General features: G+C 41.7%; 1 protein-coding gene across 2 annotated transcripts in view; it reads left to right on the plus strand.

Annotated features, from left to right (window-relative positions):
* LOC147890016 (primase-helicase Twinkle, chloroplastic/mitochondrial-like) overlaps positions 1-19483 on the plus strand; it is a 65434-nt gene extending 45951 nt beyond the window's left edge. For both annotated transcript variants that reach the window (XM_087390387.1, XM_087390388.1), the window contains 9 exons: positions 98-280; positions 5165-5296; positions 5384-5445; positions 18063-18146; positions 18256-18387; positions 18481-18577; positions 18669-18803; positions 19069-19136; positions 19214-19483. In XM_087390387.1, coding sequence (XP_087246513.1) covers positions 98-280; positions 5165-5296; positions 5384-5445; positions 18063-18146; positions 18256-18387; positions 18481-18577; positions 18669-18803; positions 19069-19136; positions 19214-19247 — 927 coding nt within the window. In that variant the 3' untranslated portion in view covers positions 19248-19483. The remainder of the gene's footprint in view (positions 1-97; positions 281-5164; positions 5297-5383; positions 5446-18062; positions 18147-18255; positions 18388-18480; positions 18578-18668; positions 18804-19068; positions 19137-19213) is intronic.
* Positions 19484-24074: the final 4591 nt, after the last annotated feature.

Below are 24074 nucleotides of genomic sequence, written 5' to 3' on the forward strand. Positions count from 1 at the left end.
TCTAAAAGTCTTGCTTTAAGATGGGTTTTACAGGAAGTGAAAACTTATTTGTTCTTGAACATTATATTTGGTCTTAAAATTGTATGCTTGGGAGCAGGTATTGCAAAAGCTTGGAACGCAAGCATTGAGGGCTGTTGTGCAGACTGCTGTAATCTATCCCATTTATGGATTGTTCCAATTTTCGGACTTCTATAAAGAACTAGATGATTATTATCATTTACGTGGGGCAGACGAAGTTGCTGTATCGACTGGATGGCATGGTCTGGATGAATTTTACAGAGTAAGTACTAAATTTTTTCACTAAAAGAGAATTAGAAAGAGTGTACAAGACTTTATATACTGCATGATGTTATAGACTAGTTTTCACAAACACAACTCCTGTAGGTTATTTGCTGTCATGTGGAAAGATAAAATGATGAGCAGTATGCTTAGTCTCGAATTGCTGTGGCAACGAAAGTTTTGTATATACACGCATATATGTACATATATGTGTATGTGTGTGTATGATTTCACAAAAAAAAAGAAGAATGTGTATGTGTACATGTGTATATATATGTTGTGTGTGTGTGTGTGTACACACACACACACACACATGTGTGTGTGTGTGTACTTTTTTAGAAGTAGTAAATCCTGGACTTACCATAAAAGCTAGACCATGACCTTTTGTGTTCAAACATCTGCTAATCCGTGAGGAATTGCTATTAAGGGATATTGTTTTTTAATTACCCATGGGACGTTGCATGGAAATGCACATATAAGGTGAAACGTTGCATGAATATAGACCGACGGGGTCGGCCTGAATACGTTGATGGCTATATAAAGCCTCCCACTCAAGCCATTGCAATTCAAAACGCAGCTTCAAGGTTAATGCATGCCAACGGAGTCTTCTACGTGAAAGGTGGGTGCGCAAAGATACTCCATACATCTACATAGTTACGCTTCAGAGTCACGGGGAGTACGCAATCACAACCAACTACTTTGTGCCCATTCAACGCTCCAGCATATGACGATCTGCGCTTACCAAGGCCAGTTATCACGATATGCGATCCAGGATATGACGATCTACGCATGCTTATCAACACAACTGTTGACTATAAGAGGTAATCTAGAGACCGGTAGGAGCTCCTTATCAAATCTATACGTTACTCTTTTATGGTTGTATATGATCCCATAATCTAATAAATCAGGCTGGATGAGGCAATGGAGGCATGAAATCAGAGATAGAGTGTTGTCGGCCACTCACGAGTGCAGCCCTGTGACCTCTCTTGGTTATAGCTCTGCGCCTAACAAGGGCTACAGTAACCCTTGTCGGCCAGGCTCCAACTCTAAACAGGGAGGGGATATCCCCAAGTGTAATCTGCGTGTCAACCCTCTCTGAGCTGTCGAGTCCACTGGCTCTGGTCACGATCATGTCGAGGCCTCGTCTCGTAGGGGTCCATGTGATCTGGCTGAAAGAACTTCGTGATAGAGCTCTGAGAGGGATCAACAAAGGAAAAAGTTTGCTTGTGTCTCCGTGATTGAAGTATCCTCTCGCAGTGCCTGAGTACCTTATGAATGAAGCTTTCCAAGCATCTCTGGTCTGGGTAGGTGAGGAATCGGGACAAAACCCCATAGCTATCTCTAAAGAGGCAGTAGAAACGCCCTCGGATCTCATAGTAAACATGACACTTGAAGATGAAGTGCTCCTTTGTCTCAACCTCCTGCATGTCACATAATGTGCATATGCACCTGTCCTAGTGAGTGGGGTAAGTAGATCTGCGTGGGGTAAGTAGATCTGCGTGTATCCTGGTGGGTCAATGAAACCCTCCTTGATATGTAAGCAGTGATCTCTGTAGAAGCTAAAGCTTCACTAGGAGTGTGCTCGGTCCCAACCAGGTCCGGAATGTGTGTAGCTGTAAGAGATCCTCACGGATAACCTGGTTGATCTCGTGTGACAGGAGGGGAGAAAACAGAGCGTTCATGCTGTACTGGAAGGGAGGGAGTCTATCCATGTGGAGTCCCAGTCGCTCAAACCATCTCTCTGTTCGTGCATACCAGCATCTTTGGTCTACTAGGGATTTATAATTTGTTCCATCATATTTCTTGTCGCGAACTTCTTGTTGTAGAAGCAATGGAACCAGCTCCTTGAACTTCACTAGCACTAGCCTTTGCCCTGCAATCATCGTAGTTACAAAACTAATGTAGCTCATGGGGAGCATTCCTAGAATACCTAGCCATCCCGTTCGAGTTCGTTCTTTGACCAATTGTCGCTAGCTGACCCCACACCACCTTCACTTGGTAATGTGCTCTTGTCTTGAATCCCCCTCATGTATGCTGATGCCATAGAGCTCCATCTTGAGGTTCAAAATCCTCGCTTCGTTGTTGAGCTCATACATGTCCCTCAGAATGGTCCACGCCTTGGAAGGAAAAATTTGCCATTTGTAGGTGAGGGAGCGCATCCGCCGTGGTGCCCACAATGATAGCCAAGGCCCTCGCATCACGGATCTGCCATGCTCTCACTAACACTGGGTCCGCTAGTGTAGTCACCGCTGCTGTAGTTGCTGTGGCTGAAGTAGTCACGGTGGGTGGAGGCATCAGCTCTCTCACGGCACAATCTCCCACGACTCCCTCCACACTAAATGGCTCTTGACCTTCATCGTCCACAATGGGTAATTGGTCCCATCAAGCTTGCCCGTTTCACCAAAATCTGATATCTGTTGGCCATGACAATGAACTGAAAAGAGATAAAGTAGGAGTTTCGTACACGTCTTAACCTAAGCCTCCCGCCTGGGTACAATCCTTTAGACGTCGAAGTAGATTTTCTTGAGCAATGAATCAAGGTCGTCCTTCAACAAGGTCCTTGCCTTCAAGCTCCAGTTCCTGTGACCTTCCAATTAGGGCTCTGATACCATGTTAGAAATGAACCTATATAGAGGGTATCCTGCAGTGGAACACTGATAGAGCGTCCCAAGAATTACACGCTGAAGTGTTTAACTGCGGAATCTAAATTTTCTTTCCTTATGTGTATTTCACAACCATGTGTGTGTGTGTGCAAGTCAGTAAACAGACTGTGAACCACGAGAGATATAGCACCAACAAAATGGTATATTTCTTTCCTCAAACGGACACGATACAAAAGAGAGGCTCAAAGTCCCACCAAACCGCGGTCCTTTGACCTTACCAAATGTTGTACCTCTATCACCTTGGCACCTCTAGATCCCTTAGCCCGCTTGGTCCTCTCTGACCTTGTGTAGACTCTCCGTCCGTGATCCCTGTACCTTACTACCCTGGAAGACAGCCTAGTACAGCCCCTTGCTGAGTTAAGTCTGCAGCTTCTTAGCTTCCGGTGCTCCTTTATGTTCCCTGAATTGCTGCACTGGTCGGTGCCAAATGAGGCCCAAGTGGCCTCCTTTTATAGGGGAAGTCCTCCAAAATACCCAACCTGGTAGGGGGGATTTGGTCGACCCAAACAGCCCCCCCTACCCAACTTGGTCGTCTGTACATTTCCCCCTGGTGGGGCACATTATTTGAGGGCTGGCTGGCCCTGCCTGGCCACGTGGCAGGCTGCCACTGGCCCACGCCTGTCCAGCCCTAACCTGACCAGATCTGGGGCCTTCTGGCACTCCAAAACTGCTGCAAGCAGTGTGCAATGATGCCCGCCCTCTGTCAGGCCTATTCCAGCTTCCGGATCGAATTAGAATGGCATTGGTGACATTCTCCATGTGACTGGTAAGAACAATGGCACAAATGATATTGTCTACAGAATCAGACTGTACTGTCTTGTACTGTTGCTGATGTCATTGCTGGGTCAGCACAGCCTTTCCTGCCTGTAAACCCTGCAAAGTTCTGCTCTCTCCATATCCAGACAGGCACGTGGCAATTTTGTGCTGCTGCTGTCCTCCATGGTGGCTTCCATCTGCCAGGTATGTCTCTGGTCCTGCTGCCCACATAGACCATGTGCTGCCCATGTGGAAGCCCTATTTTCCTGCTTTTCCTTGTCTCAATGCTGCCCACATGGCAGCCACTATGCTGCCCATGTGGCAGTCCCTCAAACCCTAGGTATATGACCAACCCTATTCCAACACTAAGTATTCACTAAAAAAACTAACCACTCTACTAGACTCTAGTCTATTGCGTACTGTCTACATAGTAGGAATAAAGAGACTAATTAGTCACTCCTCTTCGCTTTCAGACATGGCCACTATGGCCTCCTCCTCATTGATGTCCTCCTCCTCCTCGCTTTCTGTGGAAGCATCCTCATCATTGGAGGAGCCTCCGCCACTGGCTGGCTGGGCTGTGCATCTTCAGCCCTAGTGTGAGCTCTCGTGAGTGGTCCTCTTTGCATAGGCTCCTCAAACAGCTGCGCATATATGTCATGCTCCTTTCGTGGCATCTCAGGTATTTTTGGAGTCTTGTATTTGAAAGTCAAGGGGCAGGGATAAATTTTTATTTGGTTACAGTTGTAAACTTTGAAGTGTGCAGTAAGAACTTAGAACCCTGAACATTAGTTTCAAGGTTGCAACTAGGATGAAGCTGCTGCTGCTTTTGCCGACAGTGCCAGGGCCTATAAATGGCCTGTACTTTATGTCCTGCCCCTGTAGAGCAGATGCACTGCTGCGCTGCAGAGGACCAACAGTACCTCAGTGTTGGTTGTAGACAAAAGCACCAAGGAGGTCTGCAGGGAGTGCATCTACTCAGCCCACCCTGAACCTCATTGCTGCTTGTGTCTGCAGCCAATGGTGAGGCACAAGGCTCACTGTTTCCAGGCCTCCTTGCTGGTGGAACTGAAGCCAATGTGTGAGGCACTAAGACTAAGTGTATCTCTGGACCTTCCTGCTGCTAGAACTGCAGTGAAGAGCTGAGGCACCAAAGACATAGAACTTCCCTGATCCAGGGGCCCTTTTATAGGGCTGAAATGCCCTGGGAATAGGCCTACCCCTTCCTCGTTTGATTCGATTGGGAAAAAAATTCATTTTGAGTCTGCATTCTTATTAATCTGAAAAGATAGAACCTTTGGTACATGTTTGTGGTATATAAATCTGTATGATGCTAACAACGTCTTCTTGTCCCTCTTCCTAGTAAGATAGCTATGAAAATGTGTTGTGTCAAATCTTCCTCTATTCAAATATGCTTAATTGTTTATAGTGGCAGTCCAGGTGAAATTATTATGACGCATAATTGGCAGGTTGTGCCAGGTGAAATGACCTTGGTGACTGGAGTACCTAATTCTGGAAAGAGTGAATGGATTGATGCACTCATGTGTAATTTGGTTCAGCAGAAAGGTTGGACGTTTGGGATTTGCTCAATGGAAAACAAGGTATTGGGTTACCTTCCTCATGAAATGTTATCTTCTTCAGTTGGTCATTTTAACTGCTCTTTGACTTTATTTGTGCCCTTATCCTAGGTGCGCACGCATGCAAGGAAACTACTCGAAAAATATTTGAAGAAGCCTTTCTTTGATGCTGTGTATGTACTTTTTCCTTCAGAGGTATCTGAATATGTTTCATTAGACTTGAAGTATTGTCCAGAGCACTGCAGGGTGTTCTTATGCAGCCTTTTTAAGGGTCAATGATTGAGAGATTGCTTTGTTGCTTGTCTTTTATTTTGGTGTTTACATTATAGCTTGTATGAATGGTTATAAGGTTCGCTAAAGAAATTACACGTTAAATGCTGGCCATGTGTGTTAGCCAAGACATTTTGCCAAGTCCTACGGCATGAAAGGAGAATCATGGCCAGCAGGGATAGATTTGCAGCATCTTGTTAGGTTATATGCGGGAAAGAAGTGAGCATGAAGGGGTTTTCGCAGGTACGAGCTGTCTAATAGCTTTGAAAGACTGACATGAGAAGCGTCATGGATCTTTCAATGTAGTGGAAGATGCAAAGGAAAGGATACATAATTTATCTTATGAGAAATCTGGAATGAATCATAATATCACAAGGCAAGCTTTACGGATACAAGACTTCTTGTGGTGCTCTTGGGCTGAATTTACGCATGTCCTCAATGACCTAATCTGCAGCCAACACTTCCTCTTTCGTGCATAATGCTGAAAAAGGTAAAGGATTCCCAAAACTACCTCGGTTGGAGCTTTACCTGTAGATGAATGTATAGTATTGTTGTAGGCAAACTCTACCATTGGAAGATATTGTTCCAACAACTGTGGATGATCATGGACATAGCATTGCAACAATTCCAGCAAGCCTTCATTTGCAGCTTCACTTTGCCTGTCCGTCTCGATAAGAAGATGTAAATTCCAGACCAAGTTGGTAAATAGTGCTTGCCAAAAATTATTGGTGTCTTTATTGTCTCAATCAGATACATGAACTTGGATATGCCATGATATACAAATATGTGCTTAATGAAAGCGATGCTGTGTTCGTTACTTTTAAAGTCTTCGTAGAAGGAACAAAATGTGCTTTCTTGTTGAACCTATCAATTATCCCCAAACCATGTTGTGTCCTTGTGGGAACCTAGGAAAACGAGAGTGATGTTATATATATAGATATACCTCTACATACATACATAGATACATGCATATATATTGGTATATGTTCCAAGGTGCTTTTGGGACGGTCAAAGGCTGAAGTAGCCTTGTGGTTCCAAATGATGTCGATACTTAGTCTTTTGACAAATAGTGCAAGATGACGTATATTGAAAGACATCGTACCTAGAGGCCTAAAGAAATATCTTTTGAGTTGTCCCAATGGCGGTGATATACCTCGATGCCCTGCAAACGTTGGGCCAAGACACCCTTCAATTACCTTCCATCTCATATCCCATGTTATACAAATCATGCTCCGATTCCATAGATCGATTCCATAGATACCCATTGCGCAGATAGTAATCCTTATGGTCTCTTCCTTTACTCAACTTTGTCCAGATACATGAGAATAGAATAGAATAGAATGTTGTATTATCGTCCTCTGGGGGCCGAAAAACGACCCATGGGACCTCATCTGATCAGAGAAGATACAAAAAAGGAAGTCTCTGTCCTCCAAAGAGGAAGGGGTGATAAAGTAACATAGTATCACTGCTTTATAGCCTACGACATCGTGCATTGTTCTCTGTGCTTAAGAATCCTACCAATATATGTGCCCAAGATAGGAGGATGTACATGCGTGAGTAGGCTCACAAGATTTGAGTGCCTCTCTACGACATTCCGAAAATCTTTCCTTATGTGGGCATACTGTGGGCATGTCAATAAAACATGTGCTTCTGTCTCCACGTCCTGCAAATCACACATTTGGCAAATTCGTCGATCTCTTGAAGTATCTCCCCAGGCTCCTCTCTCCACCTCTAGCATATGAGAACGGGTACGCATACTTGCAATATTACGCCTGACATTAATAGGTATGGAAAGGCATACTACGAGGAATCAGGTCCATAGTAAGATCCTCTGGTCTCTTGGGTGGTGAAGACTTAGGCAACCTGTTGAGATATGGTGCCATGAGCACATATATTAAAGGCTAAGGTACGATCCGTACTTTCACATGGTATCAGAGCATAGGTCTAGCTCTTCTAGATTACTTTTATATTGCTCTTGAGTGATTGTGAGTGATCTCCATTCACCTCCATTGAGAAATCTCTGGCTACTTATTTTTGCTCATTCTCTTCTCATAGATAGAGGTAGACATACTTAAGAGGTACCTATTGTACTTTAGGAGAAAGGAGATAGAGAGAAATCCACGAGCGACTCAGACTTTTCTACATGGGTAGTCAAGGCAGACTGGAGCAAAGATGGATTCTACAGCGACGGCCAATTCCTTGTAGGAGCAAAGCATGAACCAAGGAGCTTCAGCCGCGACCAAAGGCTACCTCACGCCACACAAACGACTTCTCCGAAGCTTAACGGCTCATGCGTCTCTTCACAACACCTCAGCAGCAGTCGTCTGACTTTGCACGTTCAAGTTTGCTTGCGGTATCACCGACCAAGGCGTCCTACTTTAGAGAATCTTGACCAGTTGGGTTCTGAAGGACTTCTTGAGAGCTTTGGTCCACAGGTCGCTCACTGCCTACGCCAATAGCTGCCACAACAACACATGAAGGCGACTCCTTAGATCGAACAAACAACCTTCTTTGCAAGATCAGCTTCCTTCTATGCCTCAGTGCGACTATACTGATCTGCTCTTCTCCACCGCTCTACAAGCAGTGCCCTCCGCAGCAGTAGCGCATGCCTAAACTCTCCAGCCTATGAGCCTATCAGCTTCCACGCTTAGCTAGCAGGGCCGACATAGCAGAGGCTCAGCGGCTCCAAGTGCCAAACGACCTCGACACACAGCCTATGTCAACTGTGCCTCTATGTCAACACAGCACGAAGTCTCCTTCGACGGTTCCAACAAACAGGACTAGCAGCCGCTCTGTTACAGTCGGGCGATCTCAACAGACTCCTTCGATGGCACAAAGGCTCCATTGAGCTTCCTCTCCAATGAACGCCAAACAGCTCAAGGAGCTCAATGGCCAGTCGATGGGCTGTGACAAATGAACACGGCTACCTAGACGCTCCAACATCTTTGCCATAATCTAAGCGGGTTGACTGAGAGCTCCCACGCACAACAAATGGTCTTCCACAACGAGACGGCTTAAAGGTAGCCGCATGTATCTACTCTAGTTTCAGCGTCTTTTTCATCTCTCTGCGACGTCGTCGGCCGTCTCCGCCATCGCTGTTTCTTTGAACCCATCTCCTAATGTTAGACCTTAGAAAATTTACACGTGGCAAAGATAACAACTAACCATGGTTTATGTATTTAACCTTGGTTGACTATGCACGGTTAAGTTACCTGTCACCATAATATCCTAAGTCAAAGTACAGTTGACCATTTATTTGATCATAATTAAAGAGTTTTATATGTATTAATTATGGTCAAAGAGTTATTTTAATGGTCAAAGGATTGACTACGGTCAAAGATACTTGACTCTAGTTAAGTAAACCTGACTGCGGTCAGAGAGTGTTGACTTCGGTCAACAAGACTTGGCATGCGCCAAGAGGGTTAACCCCGGTTAACCAAGATGTGCCAACTTCGGTTAGAGAGACTTGGCTATAATTAAGGCGCCTTGACCCTTAGTCAAAGCTCTTTAATTATAATCAAGAGTGTTGACCCTAGTCAACCAGAGAAAATATATATATGTTTATTTGTATATATATTTGTTTTGATGTGCACATGTGTTCAGTGGGGACGCCCACCGTGACTAGGATTAGTCCACAGAGCGTGGTTTGACAGTTTCCTTAAACTGTGACGATCCAAGTAAGGTTGAAGAGTGCAGGTCTGTGACGCAGAATAAGTGATGGCATAGCGCAAGAAGAGCTGCCAATAAAGCTATCGGTCTGGACGTCGATACAAGTAGTGAGCAGACGACGAAGTGGCTATCGATAGCGCAAATGAACTCCACTACCATAGGTCCGATGATGGCAGACGAAGGTGTGGACCCGAGAGGTGCTAGTTGGTAGGTCGGTGCAGTGCACTGACCACAGATGGGTCAGCCCCAAGGAAGTGGAAGGGCTTGAAGAAAGCCTTCTGCCAGCAGTTCATGCCTAAACAGTTTAGAGACCATGTTCTTCAAGATTGGGACAGCTTGCACATGGATGCAGGAGATACAGTGGATGGGTACAACCAAAAGTTCTGGGATGCTTATTTGCAGGTTGCACCGTTCAAAAAGATCTCCAAAGGCACCCAGATGAGGAAGTACAGAGCAGGTCTCACTCCAAGAATTCAGGCAGTAGTGAATGCTTTGGGGGCAAAGAATATTCAAGATCTTATGCATTCAGCTTCAGTAGCGAGTCTTGTGCCGCTACAAGATCCATCTACAGTGCCATCCTTGCATGTAGGACGTGCTGATAAAAAGAAAACTGATTTTACAAAATCAGAAAAGAAAGAGTCCCCCAAGGCTGAAAAGAAAGGGTTTCAGCCTCAGAAGCCGAGGGGTACTCAGTTTTCAAAGACTTATAAGGGCAAATCTCTATTCACCCCTGAACAGATAGCGGAATTCCGTAGAGATGGGAAATGCTTCAGGTGCGGTAAAGAGGGGCATGTGGCTGCCCAGTGCCCAGAAAAGCCTTCAACATCGAAGGGAAAAGAGGCAGAGAAGCCACGAGGACCGCAAAAGCCAATGGCAGGAGGAATTCCTGATATACTGGGTCATGCTTTGAACCCAGAAGAATGAGAATTACTGCTATCATGGGGCAAAGTTAGAGACCAGCAAGCGCTAATTTTATTTGATCCAGGGGCTAGTGATAATTTCATATCAGAGGATCTAGCCCTGAGGCTGGGAATAAAGACGGAAGAGTTAGGCAGGGCTTTGGATGCCGATCAAATGTTTTGTGGGAATCCTGTGCCAGTTACTCCCTTGATAGGGAAGCTCCGTCTTCATGTTCAGAGTTATGTGGATCAGGAAGACTTCTTCATTTCTCCACTGAAACATTATGATGTAGTTTTGGGGATGCCTTGGTTTCACCGCAAGGCAGTGAAGTTGACTCTTCCTGAAAGAGTGTTGGAATTTGTGCATAGGGGGAAAAATCAGCGTTTAATTGCCAGGAATAAAGGGGACACTATCCCCATTGTATCTGATGTTTCATGCGGTAAAGCAATAAAGTCTGCAATTTCTGCGTACATGGTTTTTGTAAAAGAAAAAGAGAATGATATGCATGCTGAAATGAATGATGCAGACAAAGATAAGCTCCAGTTTCTTGTAAACTTTAAAGATTGCTTTTCTGATGTTTTGCCAGGGGAGTTACCCCCAGAGAGACCAGAAGATCATCAGATAGAGTTAATGCCTGGTAGTGAGCCACCAAACAGACCCCCTTATAGAGTCAGTGCGACTCAGAGAGAGGAGATCATGGCTCAGGTAAAGGACTTGCTGTCCAAAGGGTTGATTCAGCCCAGCTCGTCTCCTTTCTGTTCCCCTGTACTGTTAGTACAGAAGAAGAAAGATGGTTCATTCCGTATGTGCGTCGATTATCGCGCACTGAACAAAATGACCATCAAGAATAGATTTCCTATTCCGCGTATCGATGATGTCCTAGATCAATTAAATGGAGCTTCAGTTTTCAGCAGGATAGACTTAAAGAGTGGCTACCACCAAGTGAGGATACAGCCTTAGGATGTGCATAAGACAGCATTCCGCACAACATTCGGGTTGTATGAATACTTAGTGATGCCTTTTGGGTTGACAAATGCTCGAGCCACCTTCAATAGAATGATGGATCGTATCTTCCGGAAGTACAGGCATTTTACGGGTACTTTCTTTGATGATATCTTAGTTTTTTCTAAGACAGAGGAAGACCACAGAGAACATCTTGCTATAGTGTTTCAAGAGCTGAGAAATCATCAGCTCTATGCAAACAGCAAGAAAAGTGAATTCTTCCTGGAAGAAATCCACTATCTGGGGCATATAATATCCAAGAATGGGATACAAATGGATCCAGTGAAGATCCGTGCCATTCAGGAATGCCAGAGCTGAAAACTGTGCATGAAGTTCGAAGCTTTTTGGGCTTGTGTTCTTACTACAGAAGGTTTATCAGACATTTTGCTGATATCGCCGCTCCATTACATGACCTCACTAAGAAAAATGCAGCCTTCACATGGGGATTATCACAGAAGAAAGCATTCAATACACTCAAGGAAAAATTGACTACAGAGCCTATTCTGGTAGTTCCGGATCTGTATCAGTCTTTTGATGTGGATTGCGATGCTTGTGGAGAATGTGTTGGGGCTGCATTGCATCAAAATGGTCATGTAGTAGCCTATGAAAGCAGACGACTTCGAGATGCGGAAAGATATTTCGGAATCTATGAGAAAGAGTTATTGGCTGTAATTCATGCCATCCATACATGGAAACATTATCTTTTGGGTGCAGATTTTACTGTCAAAACAGATCACCAAAGTCTGAAATACTTTTTGACTCAGACCAAGCTTTCAGAGAAGCATATGAAATGGGCAAACATGCTGTCAATGTATCATTTTCAGATTGTCCATACTCCAGGAATTCGGAACAGAGTGGCAGATGCCTTGTCCCGAAGACCCCAGGTCAATAATGTAACTATTGCTTATCATCAGGACGTGGAAGGCATGAGGGAACAATATGCTCATGATTCTGATTTTGGTGAAATTTTACAGCAAATGCAAGAAGGGCAATCCACCAGTCACTATTCCCTGAAAGATGGGTATTTAATGAAAGATGATTGCCTATGCATCACCCAGGAGATGAGGAAAAAGATTTTGGGGGAATGCCATGCACCTCCCTATGCTGGACATAGAGGAATTACAGCAACAACTCTAGCTCTGGAAAGATATTTCTTTTGGCCAGGAATGCGGAAAGATATACATCAGTTTGTTACGGAATGCCTTACGTGTCAGAAAGTGAAGTATGATAGACAGAAGGCACCTGGCCTACTTATGCCTCTTCCCGTGCCTCAGGCACCATGGGAAAGTATTACAATGGACTTTATTTTTGATTTGCCGAGATCAAAGTCAGGGAATGATGGGATTTGGACTATCATTGATAGATTCAGCAAACAAGCTCATTTCCTTCCGGTTCGCAAAACCATAAAGGCAGATCATATGGCTAAGCTGTTCATGGCACAGATCTTTAAACATCATGGTATGCCTAAGTCCATTGTTAGTGATCGAGATCCCAGAATGACCAGTCTATTCTGGAGAGCTTTATTTGATAACATGGGGACGAATCTGAATTTTTCTTCTTCTTTCCATCCCCAGACAGATGGTCAAAGTGAAGTAGCAAATTCTACCATTTTGGATATGCTGAAATGCTACGTGGGTGACCAAAGTTCAGACTGGGAAAAGTACCTACCGTTAGTAGAGTTTGCTTACAATAATACAATACATAGCTCTACAAGGAAAGCCCCTTTTGAAATCATATATGGGAAAGTGATTTTGCCACCTATATTGAGGACCAAAGATGAAATATTTGCAGCTGATCAGTTTGTGAGAGACCTCCAGACAGCTTATAGCCAAGTCCGGACAGCAATTGAAAGGTCTCAAGAGAAACATAAAAGAGCTGCAGATAAACATAGGAGACAGCTAGATCTCAAGGAAGGGGACTGGGTACTTTTGAGGTTTGAAAAAGCTAGGCTCCGCAAGTTTAAAGGCAAACAGAAAGTGTATGCAAAGTTATCTCCCAGATATTATGGCCCTTTTAGGGTTACAGAAAGAATAAATGCGGTTGCATACAGATTAGCATTGCCAGAGCATTGGAGGATTCACAATGCATTCCATGTGAGTCTTCTAAAGAAATTTCAAGGACCAGAGCCTACAGAACCAGTATCAGAGGATCCACCAGAAGTGGATGAGCTGGAGGAAGTCCTTCAGCCAGAGCAAATTGTGTACCATATTGTACGTAAAGGCCCTCAGGGTAAGGAATTTTACAGGTATCTTGTAAAATTCAAGAATTATACCGCATTAGATGCCAAGTGGATGGACGAAGACATGTTATTCGATCATCCACAGCTTTTGGGTGTTTACAAGGAAGCTTTTCAGTTGAGGTCAACTGAATAGAAGCCGAGGGGATGTCACCATAATGTAAATATCCTAAGTCAAAGTACAGTTGACCATTTATTTGATCATAATTAAAGAGTTTTATATGTATTAATTATGGTCAAAGAGTTATTTTAATGGTCAAAGGATTGACTACGGTCAAAGATACTCGACTCCAGTCAAGTAAACCTGACTGCGGTCAGAGAGTGTTGACTTCGGTCAACAAGACTTGGCATGCGCCAAGAGGGTTAACCCCGGTTAACCAAGATGTGCCAACTTCGGTTGGAGAGACTTGGCTATAATTAAGGCGCCTTGACCCTTAGTCAAAGCTCTTTAATTATAATCAAGAGTGTTGACCCTAGTCAACCAGAGAAAATATATATATGTTTATTTGTATATATATTTGTTTTGATGTGCACATGTGTTCAGTGGGGACGCCCACCGTGACTAGGATTAGTCCACAGTGCGTTATTTGCATGCAAAGCGCTAACAATTAATGGGTACCATGGTGGTGCACTTTAATTAATTGTTGCAGGTACTAGGAAGGACTATTTTTCCTAAGCGAAATGGGAGCCTGACAAGCATCTAGGAGGCGGTTCGTGTGACCGAGAGCTTTGAAGACTCCAGAATGGCCCTTAGAGGCTTGTAATAGGATTTAGTCTAGATTCTAGACAAGTGGCATGTTGCCAATTTGAATGGAGCTTGAAGCTCTTGTAAAAGTGGATTTTTCACGTTTTGAAAAAAGAGAGACTTACGAGACAGCTCTAAGCTGAACTTCTGTAACAGAATTTCTGCAATTAATAAAGACCTTCGGGGGGGTCCAGCCCGACAATTTGTCCTGGGCCCTAGTGTATCTTCAGAGAGAGGGAGTGAGGGAGAGCTTTGGAGAGTAGAATTCCGTCTGGTTTTATGAAGCCATACTCGTTCCCACCGTCTGGTTGTATTACCTCACCCTCTGCCACATCATCCATGATATGTGTTAGAGTTAGATCTGACCATGGTTAAGTTTTCTTAGACTTGGGTTAATTCAGTTCAGTTAGAAGATTGCCATGTGGCATAGGGTCCCTTTTTTTGGGATCAAAACTTCAACAAGCCGGAACTTCCAATCCAGGAAGAATTTGCACACGCTCCAAATAGAAAAAGTGATCGCCTTTTCGTGCTCTACGCGTCTGTCAAGTTAGAATCATTGTATGCAATTAGACAATGCCAATATTGAAAGAAATCAATTGGTAAGATCTTTGCAACAAATGATAAATCAAAGAATGAATGCACGCATCGTTGTCATAAGCATGCCAAAAGCACAAGTGCGTGAGATGACCATAACACAAAACATGGCATCCACACATAAAGCATTAAGGCACATGGTAGAACAAAGCATCATGCATCAAGCTAGGTCAAGCAAAGAAGAGAACGCCATCGACATCAAGCATTGAGAAGCAACAACCTTGCCACCTCTAGCCCACATGTTTGTATATCAAGCCTGACCACCTGAGAGTAGCCATGTAAGCACCCATGGGAGGATTTGATCTTGTAATACCCACACTTGACCACTTTATGTAGCAAGGTATGCACCAAGTGAGGTGATGGAATATAAACTCACACTTGACCACCTTGCGGTAGCCAATGGATCATGGCACCAAGGGGAGGTGTTGAGATATGGTGCCATGAGCACATAGATTAAAGGCTAAGGTATGGTATAGGAAAGAATTAAAGTAGCTATCCTAGGATGTGGACTACATGATGTGGATCAAGGATATCCACAAGGAGAGATGTGGATCGGAGGATCCCACAGATGCTGACTATTCAAAGGGCACTCTCTATATAAGAGGCCTATCATGTATTGTTGAACACACACATTTGGAATAGATTGAGTATTGCGTACCATATGTCTCTCATGGAGTTTCTTCTATGGCTTGATCCCCCTTGATTTTTTGCTAATTTCATGTTGCACTTGTAAGGAACTCTCTTTGAATTCATCTTGGAATTTTGTCCCTTTCGAAGTGATACTATACTCATTTTCTTTTTTATGTGCCTCTTGCACATAAATTAAATAAGAAATAAGGTTATTTCTCATATACATTTTGTGCTTGGATATGACTAACCATGAGTATGAAACTACTTGATACACCACCCTGAATAGTAATGTCTCGACCTATGTGATTAGTAATGTCTCAACCATCTTCTTGACCGCTAGGGCTACTTTCTTTGGTGGATCTTCCCTTGGTTCTTCTTGTGTCGACCATACTGAAACTTTACGTAAAGCATAGACTTCCAATCGACGCACAACCACACACAAAGGAATTCCTAGATTGACCTAAGGCTGTGTTTTAAGCACTATTAAGATCCCCAGCTGGAAAGGAAAGCAAGCATTATGTACCTTTTGTTTGTGCTTTGGGGAGAGGTTAAGGAGTCGAGGTGCTGCCATAGTTACCAGCCGAAACGAAAACGGAAGAAACGGAGTTTCCGGCCCCCGCTAAAACGGAAACGGAAGAAACAGCAATATGATACAATTTATGTATAAAAATTTATTTTTTATACATAATATAATTATCAATAGAGTGCAAATCATACATAATACAATTATCTATACTTGAAGCTTCAAGCATCAATGCATCATTCATGCCTCTATGATTCTAAATTCTTGAATGATGCTTCAATAATCTGAAATCAACATGTATCATGACTAACAAGTTTGGCATTACAAGATTCTGAAATTTAGAAGTTTGAAGTACTTTAAACTTAGCACACAAGTTGAAACTTGAAACTTGAAAGCATCCAATGTCCAGACTCCATAGATGATTCATGATCCACAAATTTCATGATCATGACTCATGAGTCATGCAAGACTCAAAATAAAAGCACCCATGGATGATATAAAAAAAAGTAGTTGCCACCTGGCACCAAGGTCCAAAGTACACTCAGTAGTAAGTACTGTATCTACTATCATAAAAAAAAGAAATAACATAGTCTAGGAATCAAGATGCATCATGCTGCAGAGAAGGATGAAGAGGATGAAGAGGATGGAGAGAGAAGGACGGAGGCCCGAGGAAAACGGGTTGGAGAGTACAAGAGCAAAGGATGGAGGGATGGAGAGAGCTTAGAGAAGGTGGAGAGAGCAGCAAGGATGCACAGAAGGAGTGCAATGGGCGGGAGGCGGCGAAAAAAAAAGCCAGGCGGTGAAATCGCGATTTTGGGGGTCTAGGGCAAAAACAGGTTTTACAAAACGGCGTTTCTGAAGAAACGCCGTTTTCAGAAACGCAGTTTCCATTTCCTGCCACGAAACGGCCGTTTCGTGCAACTATGGGTGCTGCCATGTGAGACCCTTTTTCCATACCAAGTGGTCACCTTCCATATTCAAATCCTTTTGTCAAACAAAGACCCTCACCTACTAGCTTGAAGAGGAAAAGGTAAAGGGACGGGATGAAGACCGGTTCGAAAAGGGGAGCAATTTCCATTGAAATACTTAATAAAACTTGGAATTTCAAATAGTCAGGGAAACTGAAAAAAACATTCGCATACACATCATTAAAAATTCACACTGAGATTAGAAAGATATATTAACGTCTCCAGGAGGCTTTACAGGCCTATGAGACAGAATGCCATAAAAAAGGATAAACACCAACATCAGTTATAGACTAAGAGTCTTTTGGAGTGCGGCTAGCATCTCCAAGATTATTATAGGATAGGTATGCTCTACTATAAAAAGAAACATTTACTTCAGTTTAAGGCTGAGAGTCTTTATGTTTAGATTCAAAGTCTCTAATTAGTGCTTTTTCGTCTCTGTAAACAGCCCATTTTCCTTCTTTGCAAGCGTCCTTCACTTTGGTCAATTCTGTGGCTTTTATCTTGAGCTGAGTTGGAGTGAGCTCCTCTGAGATCCATAACTTGTTACCTTGGTTTGTTTGAGAACCTTGCTCCTTGCCATCTTGTCATTAAGACTAGCTTGGCTTGAGGCCCACATTCAATCTGGGGGGTTGCTTCCATAGTATGGTCAATCTTTTCTGTCGTGCTCTCCTCGCTGTTTCACGGTCTTGAACTGAGTAGTACCCATGTCCTGGACTTTGGTTAAAAATTGAGGTGCAGGCGCTGTTTCATTGTGTATCTGCAATAGTTCCTGTACTATTTCCTGTTTTCCATGTTAAAAACTTTCATATCCAGAGAGACAAGTTGAGCCTTAGCCTCTGTAGGTAATAGACTTGTTCTTGTGGGTCCAAACCCATGAGTCTTCTTGGTTGTCTTTGATATTTCAATGCTGAGAGGAAAAACACTAGCACTTGATGGGTTCTGAGAGTTGTCAGATAGGGTCAGCACTTATGAGCAGTAGGAGGCTTGAACAATTCATAGTTGGCCTAACCACCACTAAATTGATGATGACCTATGCAGAGGATTTGCAATAGAAGATAACTGGCCCATCAGGAAACATATGCGCATAGAAAAGCAAACAAATGGAATTGAAATATCCATGAATAATCCATAAACGTAGTCTGTAAATATGTGGGTCGATCATTCTGTCATGTCAAGGCTTAGTAGATATAAGTGAGATTTTGGGAAAAGTGAATTATATCATAAACAAGTAATTGATAGCTTTATGTATGCAGATATGCGCGTTCAGTACCCAGAATCAGTCCTGAAGAGCTACAAGCAGGAAAGCAATGGCTGAATGACAACTTCTACCTAGTCAGGTGAATCTCCATTCAAACAAAATAGAACGGTTTTCATACAACTCTTCACAGATTCTTCATGTTGGTTTTCCAAGGACGTGGATGATGTTTAGGGTATAATTGTTTCCAGATGTGATGATGACGAGCTTCCTTCAGTGGATTGGGTGCTGAAGCTTGCAAAGGCTGCAGTGATGAGACATGGAATCCGTGGATTGGTTATCGACCCGTATAATGAGTTGGACCATCAGCGCTCCTCTCACCAGTATGTCAAATTTCTGTTTTCTTTGACGTTGTGCTCAAGTGCTGAAAAACCATAAACTTAGATACACTGCTGACTGACTTTCTTTAATTTCAGGACAGAGACAGAGTACGTAAGCCAGATACTGACCAAGATAAAGCGCTTTGCGCAGCATCATGAATGTCATGTTTGGTTTGTGGCTCATCCCAAGCAGGTATAGAAAAGTGTATCTTTGTGTAAGCAAACAAATGTTTGGTCACCAAGAGGAAGAGCGCTACATTACATTGGTCTTTGCATTGGCTCAGATGCAATTATGGCAAGGAGAGGCACCAAATCTTTATGATATTAGCGGCAGTGCTCATTTTATAAATAAATGTGATAATGGGCTTGTCATTCATCGCAACAGAGATATTCAGAGAGGACCTCTTGATCAAGTACAGGTTGTTTTACATGAACCCTTTTCAAGTTCTTGTTATGGATTGATTTAATCGTATTGTTGGGCAGTATGATCGGACACTGTAGGAGTCTATTTGGCAAGAATCAGGTCTGTGGATTTAATCATGTATTTTTGTACTCTAATTTTGCAAGGTTCTTGCAAGATTTAATCGTATTGTTGGGCAGTATGATCGGACACTGTAGGAGTCTATATGGCAAGAATCAGGTCTGTAGATTTAATCATGTGTTTTTGTACTCTAATTTTGCAAGGTCCTCGTAAGAAAAGTTCGCAACAAAACAGCTGGAACGCTTGGGGAAGCTTTTCTTACATATGATAGGTATGTTCCCATCCTGTTTAGACCTGTGATTGGTGTTCATGGTACAAAACTTTCGATAATTTGGTTCTGTTCTGTAGGGTGACTGGAGAATATAAGGATTACAAAGAATGACTGTACAGAAGCAATAACTTAACTAGAGATATATGTTTGTCCAAGCCTTGCTTACCATGCTATATAAGCTGTCTAGGATTTAAATCAAGGTGTAATCATATCTGTCAAACAGCTGAGAATGGCTCATGGGTCGGGTCCCTTGTCAAGCATCTAAAGATGAATATCTTTATTCTTTGGCGTTCTTGTCAATTGTTTTGAATTCAATAGGTATTTTGGTATCACTTTAATTTTTACATCCAAACAAAATGAATTCTTAGCACTATTAAGATTATCAATCATTTGATTGTTTCTTAGTAGCCAAGAGATGTTTCTTACATTGGCCACCTTTTAAAATCTTATTATTAATAATGACAATCGTTTCAAAATGAAATCAAAGCCATGGCATATTTTGAAAGCAACCTCAATAACAACCGTGCCAATCATGACTACTAACGAGAATAAAAATTCAAAAGGAGACATAATGATAGTCTCAATCATGACAATGAACGAGAATAACAAGAGAACTAGTTTTACTATCAAAATATTGATCATTTTGATATAGATTTTTTTAATAAAAAGACCTATATGCATGATTGATTGAGGACAATTTTTTTAAGTAGACGTTTTCAAAGCAAATTTATAGGTAGGTGTGATAGATGAACAAAACTTGGTTTTGTGTGAAGATAATGTGAACGATTCTTACATGATGAAGCATTCAAAAGGAGAGTTTAATAATTGGCCAAGTGTGACAATATATTTTAACAATAAAAATTGATTTTCATATCTTGGAACTAAAAAAAAAAGGACTTGTAAAATTAGATTACAATTATGAGTAGAAGATAATAATACAATGACTTTTGCTTGAGTGAGTTGAAAGAACAATGTAATAATGATATAAATTGTTTTACCTTACAGAGGATAGTCAACTAATGACAAAAAAGAATTTAAATGATCTAAAAATATCAATCTTGGATCTAAAGGTATGAAAGTCAATAGAATATCTTTTTGGGCTAAGGCAAATGCATTGAGAATAATGTAAGAATAAGGCATTTTTTTGCACTCAAATATTCTTGAAGAGTTTTCAGCATATGTAGAGGCTTCATTTTTTCATGATTGGATGGAATCAATGCAAAGAGAGTATAATGCAAGTTTGCACAATAACACAATTCAAATGATTAACTTGAAGGCTAGGATAAAATGAGGTATGAATGGGTATATTGAACTAAGTATTATATTGTCCAATGATGGGTACAAAACATTATTGGTGGCAAAAAGGATATGCATGGGAGGAAGGTGATTATTACTTTGACAAAAAAGAAGACTTCGCACAATGTTTGTTCTGTAGTGGCACATAATTGAATAAGTGGGTTAACATGATGTGAAATCAAATTTTCAAATATAAATTTAGATGATGTCTTACGTGAAGCACTTTGAATGACTTATAGAAAAAATAAAAGAATTTAGTTTGCAAGTTGAACGAGGCATGTAAGGATTAAAACAAATGTATGTGGTATCAATGTGAAGGAGTTTATGAGGTAGTGTGGTGGCCTATTTTGGTGTATATATAGTGTGAGCAGTTTCATGCTACACTGGCTTTCATCTCTTCATTCATAGTAGTTTGTCATTCAGGCTTGTCAACTGCGTCCTTAAAGTATACTAGCTCTTTTGTAACCATGATGGTAGTCATAAGAGCATAATTGGTGGTTTTAATACAAATTGCTTTGCCTTTCTGAGCATGTCAATCTTGTTGATGGTCTATTTTCTCTAGTAGACTATCTGAGTTGTTGCTCTTTTGGTGGATTCTTTTACAAGTCTTTCTATTTTTCATCAACCTTTTCTATAAGTAACTTAGTAATCGGTCTGACCATCTGCTATGTATTTGATATTTTTCATTCCGATTCTTCATTAAAAATAACATCTCTAGAGATTATGATCTTTTGGTTGATGGGATCATACAACTTGTATACTTTGCTCTCTTCATTGTTACCAACCATGATGCATTTACATAACTTAAGATCCAACTTTCTGCATGTATGTGGGCATATGCTATGCAACTATATATGCGGAGATGCTCAATGCATGGCTTATATCCAGGGAATGTCTCATAAGTGTCATGTCTTGAATCTGTTCAGTCGGAAGCCGATTAAGCAAGTAGTTTGTAGTGGCAATATTATTAACTCAAAAGATGCTTCTCACTGAGCATTGCTCTAGGATAATCTACTAAAATCCCATTCTTTCTTTCAGCTCTTGCATTCTACTTACGAGTATCTATACATGTGAGTTGTCTTCGAATGCCATTACTTTTGTAAAAGTTCATGAATGGTGAAGACATATATTCATCTCTTCTATCGGATCTCATGACTTTGATCTTTCTGTTTGTCTGGTTCTCTACCATGGCTTTGAATTCTTGAAATTTAAAAAATACTTTAGATTTCTCCTTTAAAAAGCAGACAAAAATATTTGTTGTAGTCGTCGATGAAAGTCAAGTAGTGAACCATTGATGCTATGGGTTTGTGCACAACACCATACATTTGTATATATCAAATCAAGAATATCTCTTGCTTGAGGGGTACTTTTGTCAAAATTGGTTCTCTTCTATTTACTGAAGCTACATGCTTCGTAAACTTTTTCAAGTACTGTAGCTTAGGAATGCCAAGTGCGATATTCTGGTTTCTTAATTACATCAAGCGTTTGAAATTGACATGTCCATATCTTCTGTGCCAAATTGTAGAAAGTGGCATTGGTTGCTATTGAGCTAACATGGCATGTAAGTTTGGTATTGAAGCTAGCATCCTGAATAAGCATCCTTTCTTGATTGCTTTTTCCACTAGCTTATATCCTCTAGATTTATCCATGATTGTGCATTCATCGAAGATGCCTTGATAGTAGTGTTCTGTCATTTGTCTAACTGACAAAAGGTTCTTGCCGAGCTTTGGAAAATAGAGTATATCTTTCACCAATTCTTTCATACCAGTGAAATTGTCCTAAGAGCAAGCTAAGAGGTTGGTAGAAGAAGATACAAGCAAAGGGCTTGATGGCCGAGCTAAAGTTAAAGCGGTGAATTTAGCCATTGTTGATGACTTAACATCGGAAGAGGAGAGATATTTGATCTCAACCTGATGGATTATAAAGATTGTTTTGCATGGAAATACACCAACATGAAGAGTATTCCACCAGAGATTGTACAATACAACATACCATTGATGGATTATGCTATGCCAGTAAGGCAAAGACCATCCAATGAATCCAAAATAAGCATCGCTTGTAAGAGAAGAAATTCAAAAAATTGATGCTAGGCCTGATTCATATATGAGATTGAACACACTAATTGGGTATCCCCCATTATATTTGTGATAGCGAAAAATAACAAGATCAAGGTATGTCAACCTCAAAGAGACCTCAAAAAGGTCAATGCCGTAACAAGGAAAGACCACTACTCTCTTTCATTCACAGAACATGTGTTGGAGAGATTGGGAGGGAAGGAGGCCTATAGCTTTCGAGATGGATTCTCGAGAAGTGTCCATTGCCCTTGAAGACCAGCAAAAAATATCTTTTGCTATAGAACGAGGAGTGTATTTTTTGCTATGGCTTGCAAAGTAGATTATATAGTCTAGATTGTGTTCGTCTGGATGTGTCAATACACACCCTAAAGTGAAGTTCAAGGCATCGATGTGGACATGGACTATTAAACTCCACTTTGGTGCCCTTAGGATAGGTGTGGTTGCTAGTGCATACGTTAAAGACTCAAAGGCATTCGGGTACTCTTCTATTCAAATGAATGCTATCAACAGCTTATACAAGGGACAAAAAATTCTTCTAATCTAGAAGAACTAACCTCCCAATCAATCGAGAAGCACCGTACATTGAAAGACAACATGCAGGCATCTGTCCAAGGACAAGTATTATTTGTACAAGGAGCATACAATCTATGTAGGGAAAGATGAATCTTCTATAATAACCCGTGTTCCCTGTGAAGCATTATATGCCTTTTACATTTGTTGGTAGGGGTAGCTCCAAGATGAGCTTAATCTTGCGGAAGTCCATGGAGATCCCGTTTTTGGACACTATGTGCCCTAGGATCACAACGTGCTTAACCCAGAATTGGCATTTTAGTGGGCTTAAAGATATTTGATAAAGTTGACATCTTTCGAAGACCAGCCTTAAATACTTTAGATGAATCTCATCCCAAGTGGATTTGAGACATAGATAATCTAGAAACCTTAAATGTTGTTATCATAAGCCTTTGAAATGTTGTGGGGGCATTTGTGAATCCTAATAGCATAACAGGTGATGCTTATTTTGGGTTAAGCATGGTGTGATCCTAGGGCACATAGCGTCCAAAAACAGGATTGCCACGGACTTCAACAAGATCAAGATCATCTTGGAGCTACCCCCACCAACGAATGCAAAAGGCATACAACGCTTTATAGGGAACAAAGGTTATTAAAGAAGATTCATCTTTCCCTATGCAGAGATTGCACGTCCCTTCTATAAGTTGTTGATAGTATTCATTTGGACAGAAGAGTGCCACAATGCCTTTGAGACTTTAACGCACGCTAGTACTAGCAACCACACCTATCCTAAGGGCACTAGAGTAGTGGAGTCTAATATTCCATGTCCACATCGATGCCTTGAACTTAGCATAGGATGTGTATTGATGCATCCAGGTGAGCACAATTTAGACTATAAAGTCTGCTTTGCAAGCCACCCATTAAATGATGCCGAAGTTAATTATACAACCATGAAAAAGGAAGGCCTAGGAATGCAAGACAACCTATGGTGTCCAACACTCTTTCAAGACATGGCTGAGTTTGTTAAGCATTGTGATCCATGCTAGTGATCGAAGGT

The sequence above is a fragment of the Dipteris shenzhenensis genome, chromosome 19 (assembly GCF_047967505.1).
Source record: "Dipteris shenzhenensis isolate YYH24624 ecotype China chromosome 19, Dip_SZ_1.0, whole genome shotgun sequence".
Lineage (NCBI taxonomy): Eukaryota > Viridiplantae > Streptophyta > Polypodiopsida > Gleicheniales > Dipteridaceae > Dipteris > Dipteris shenzhenensis.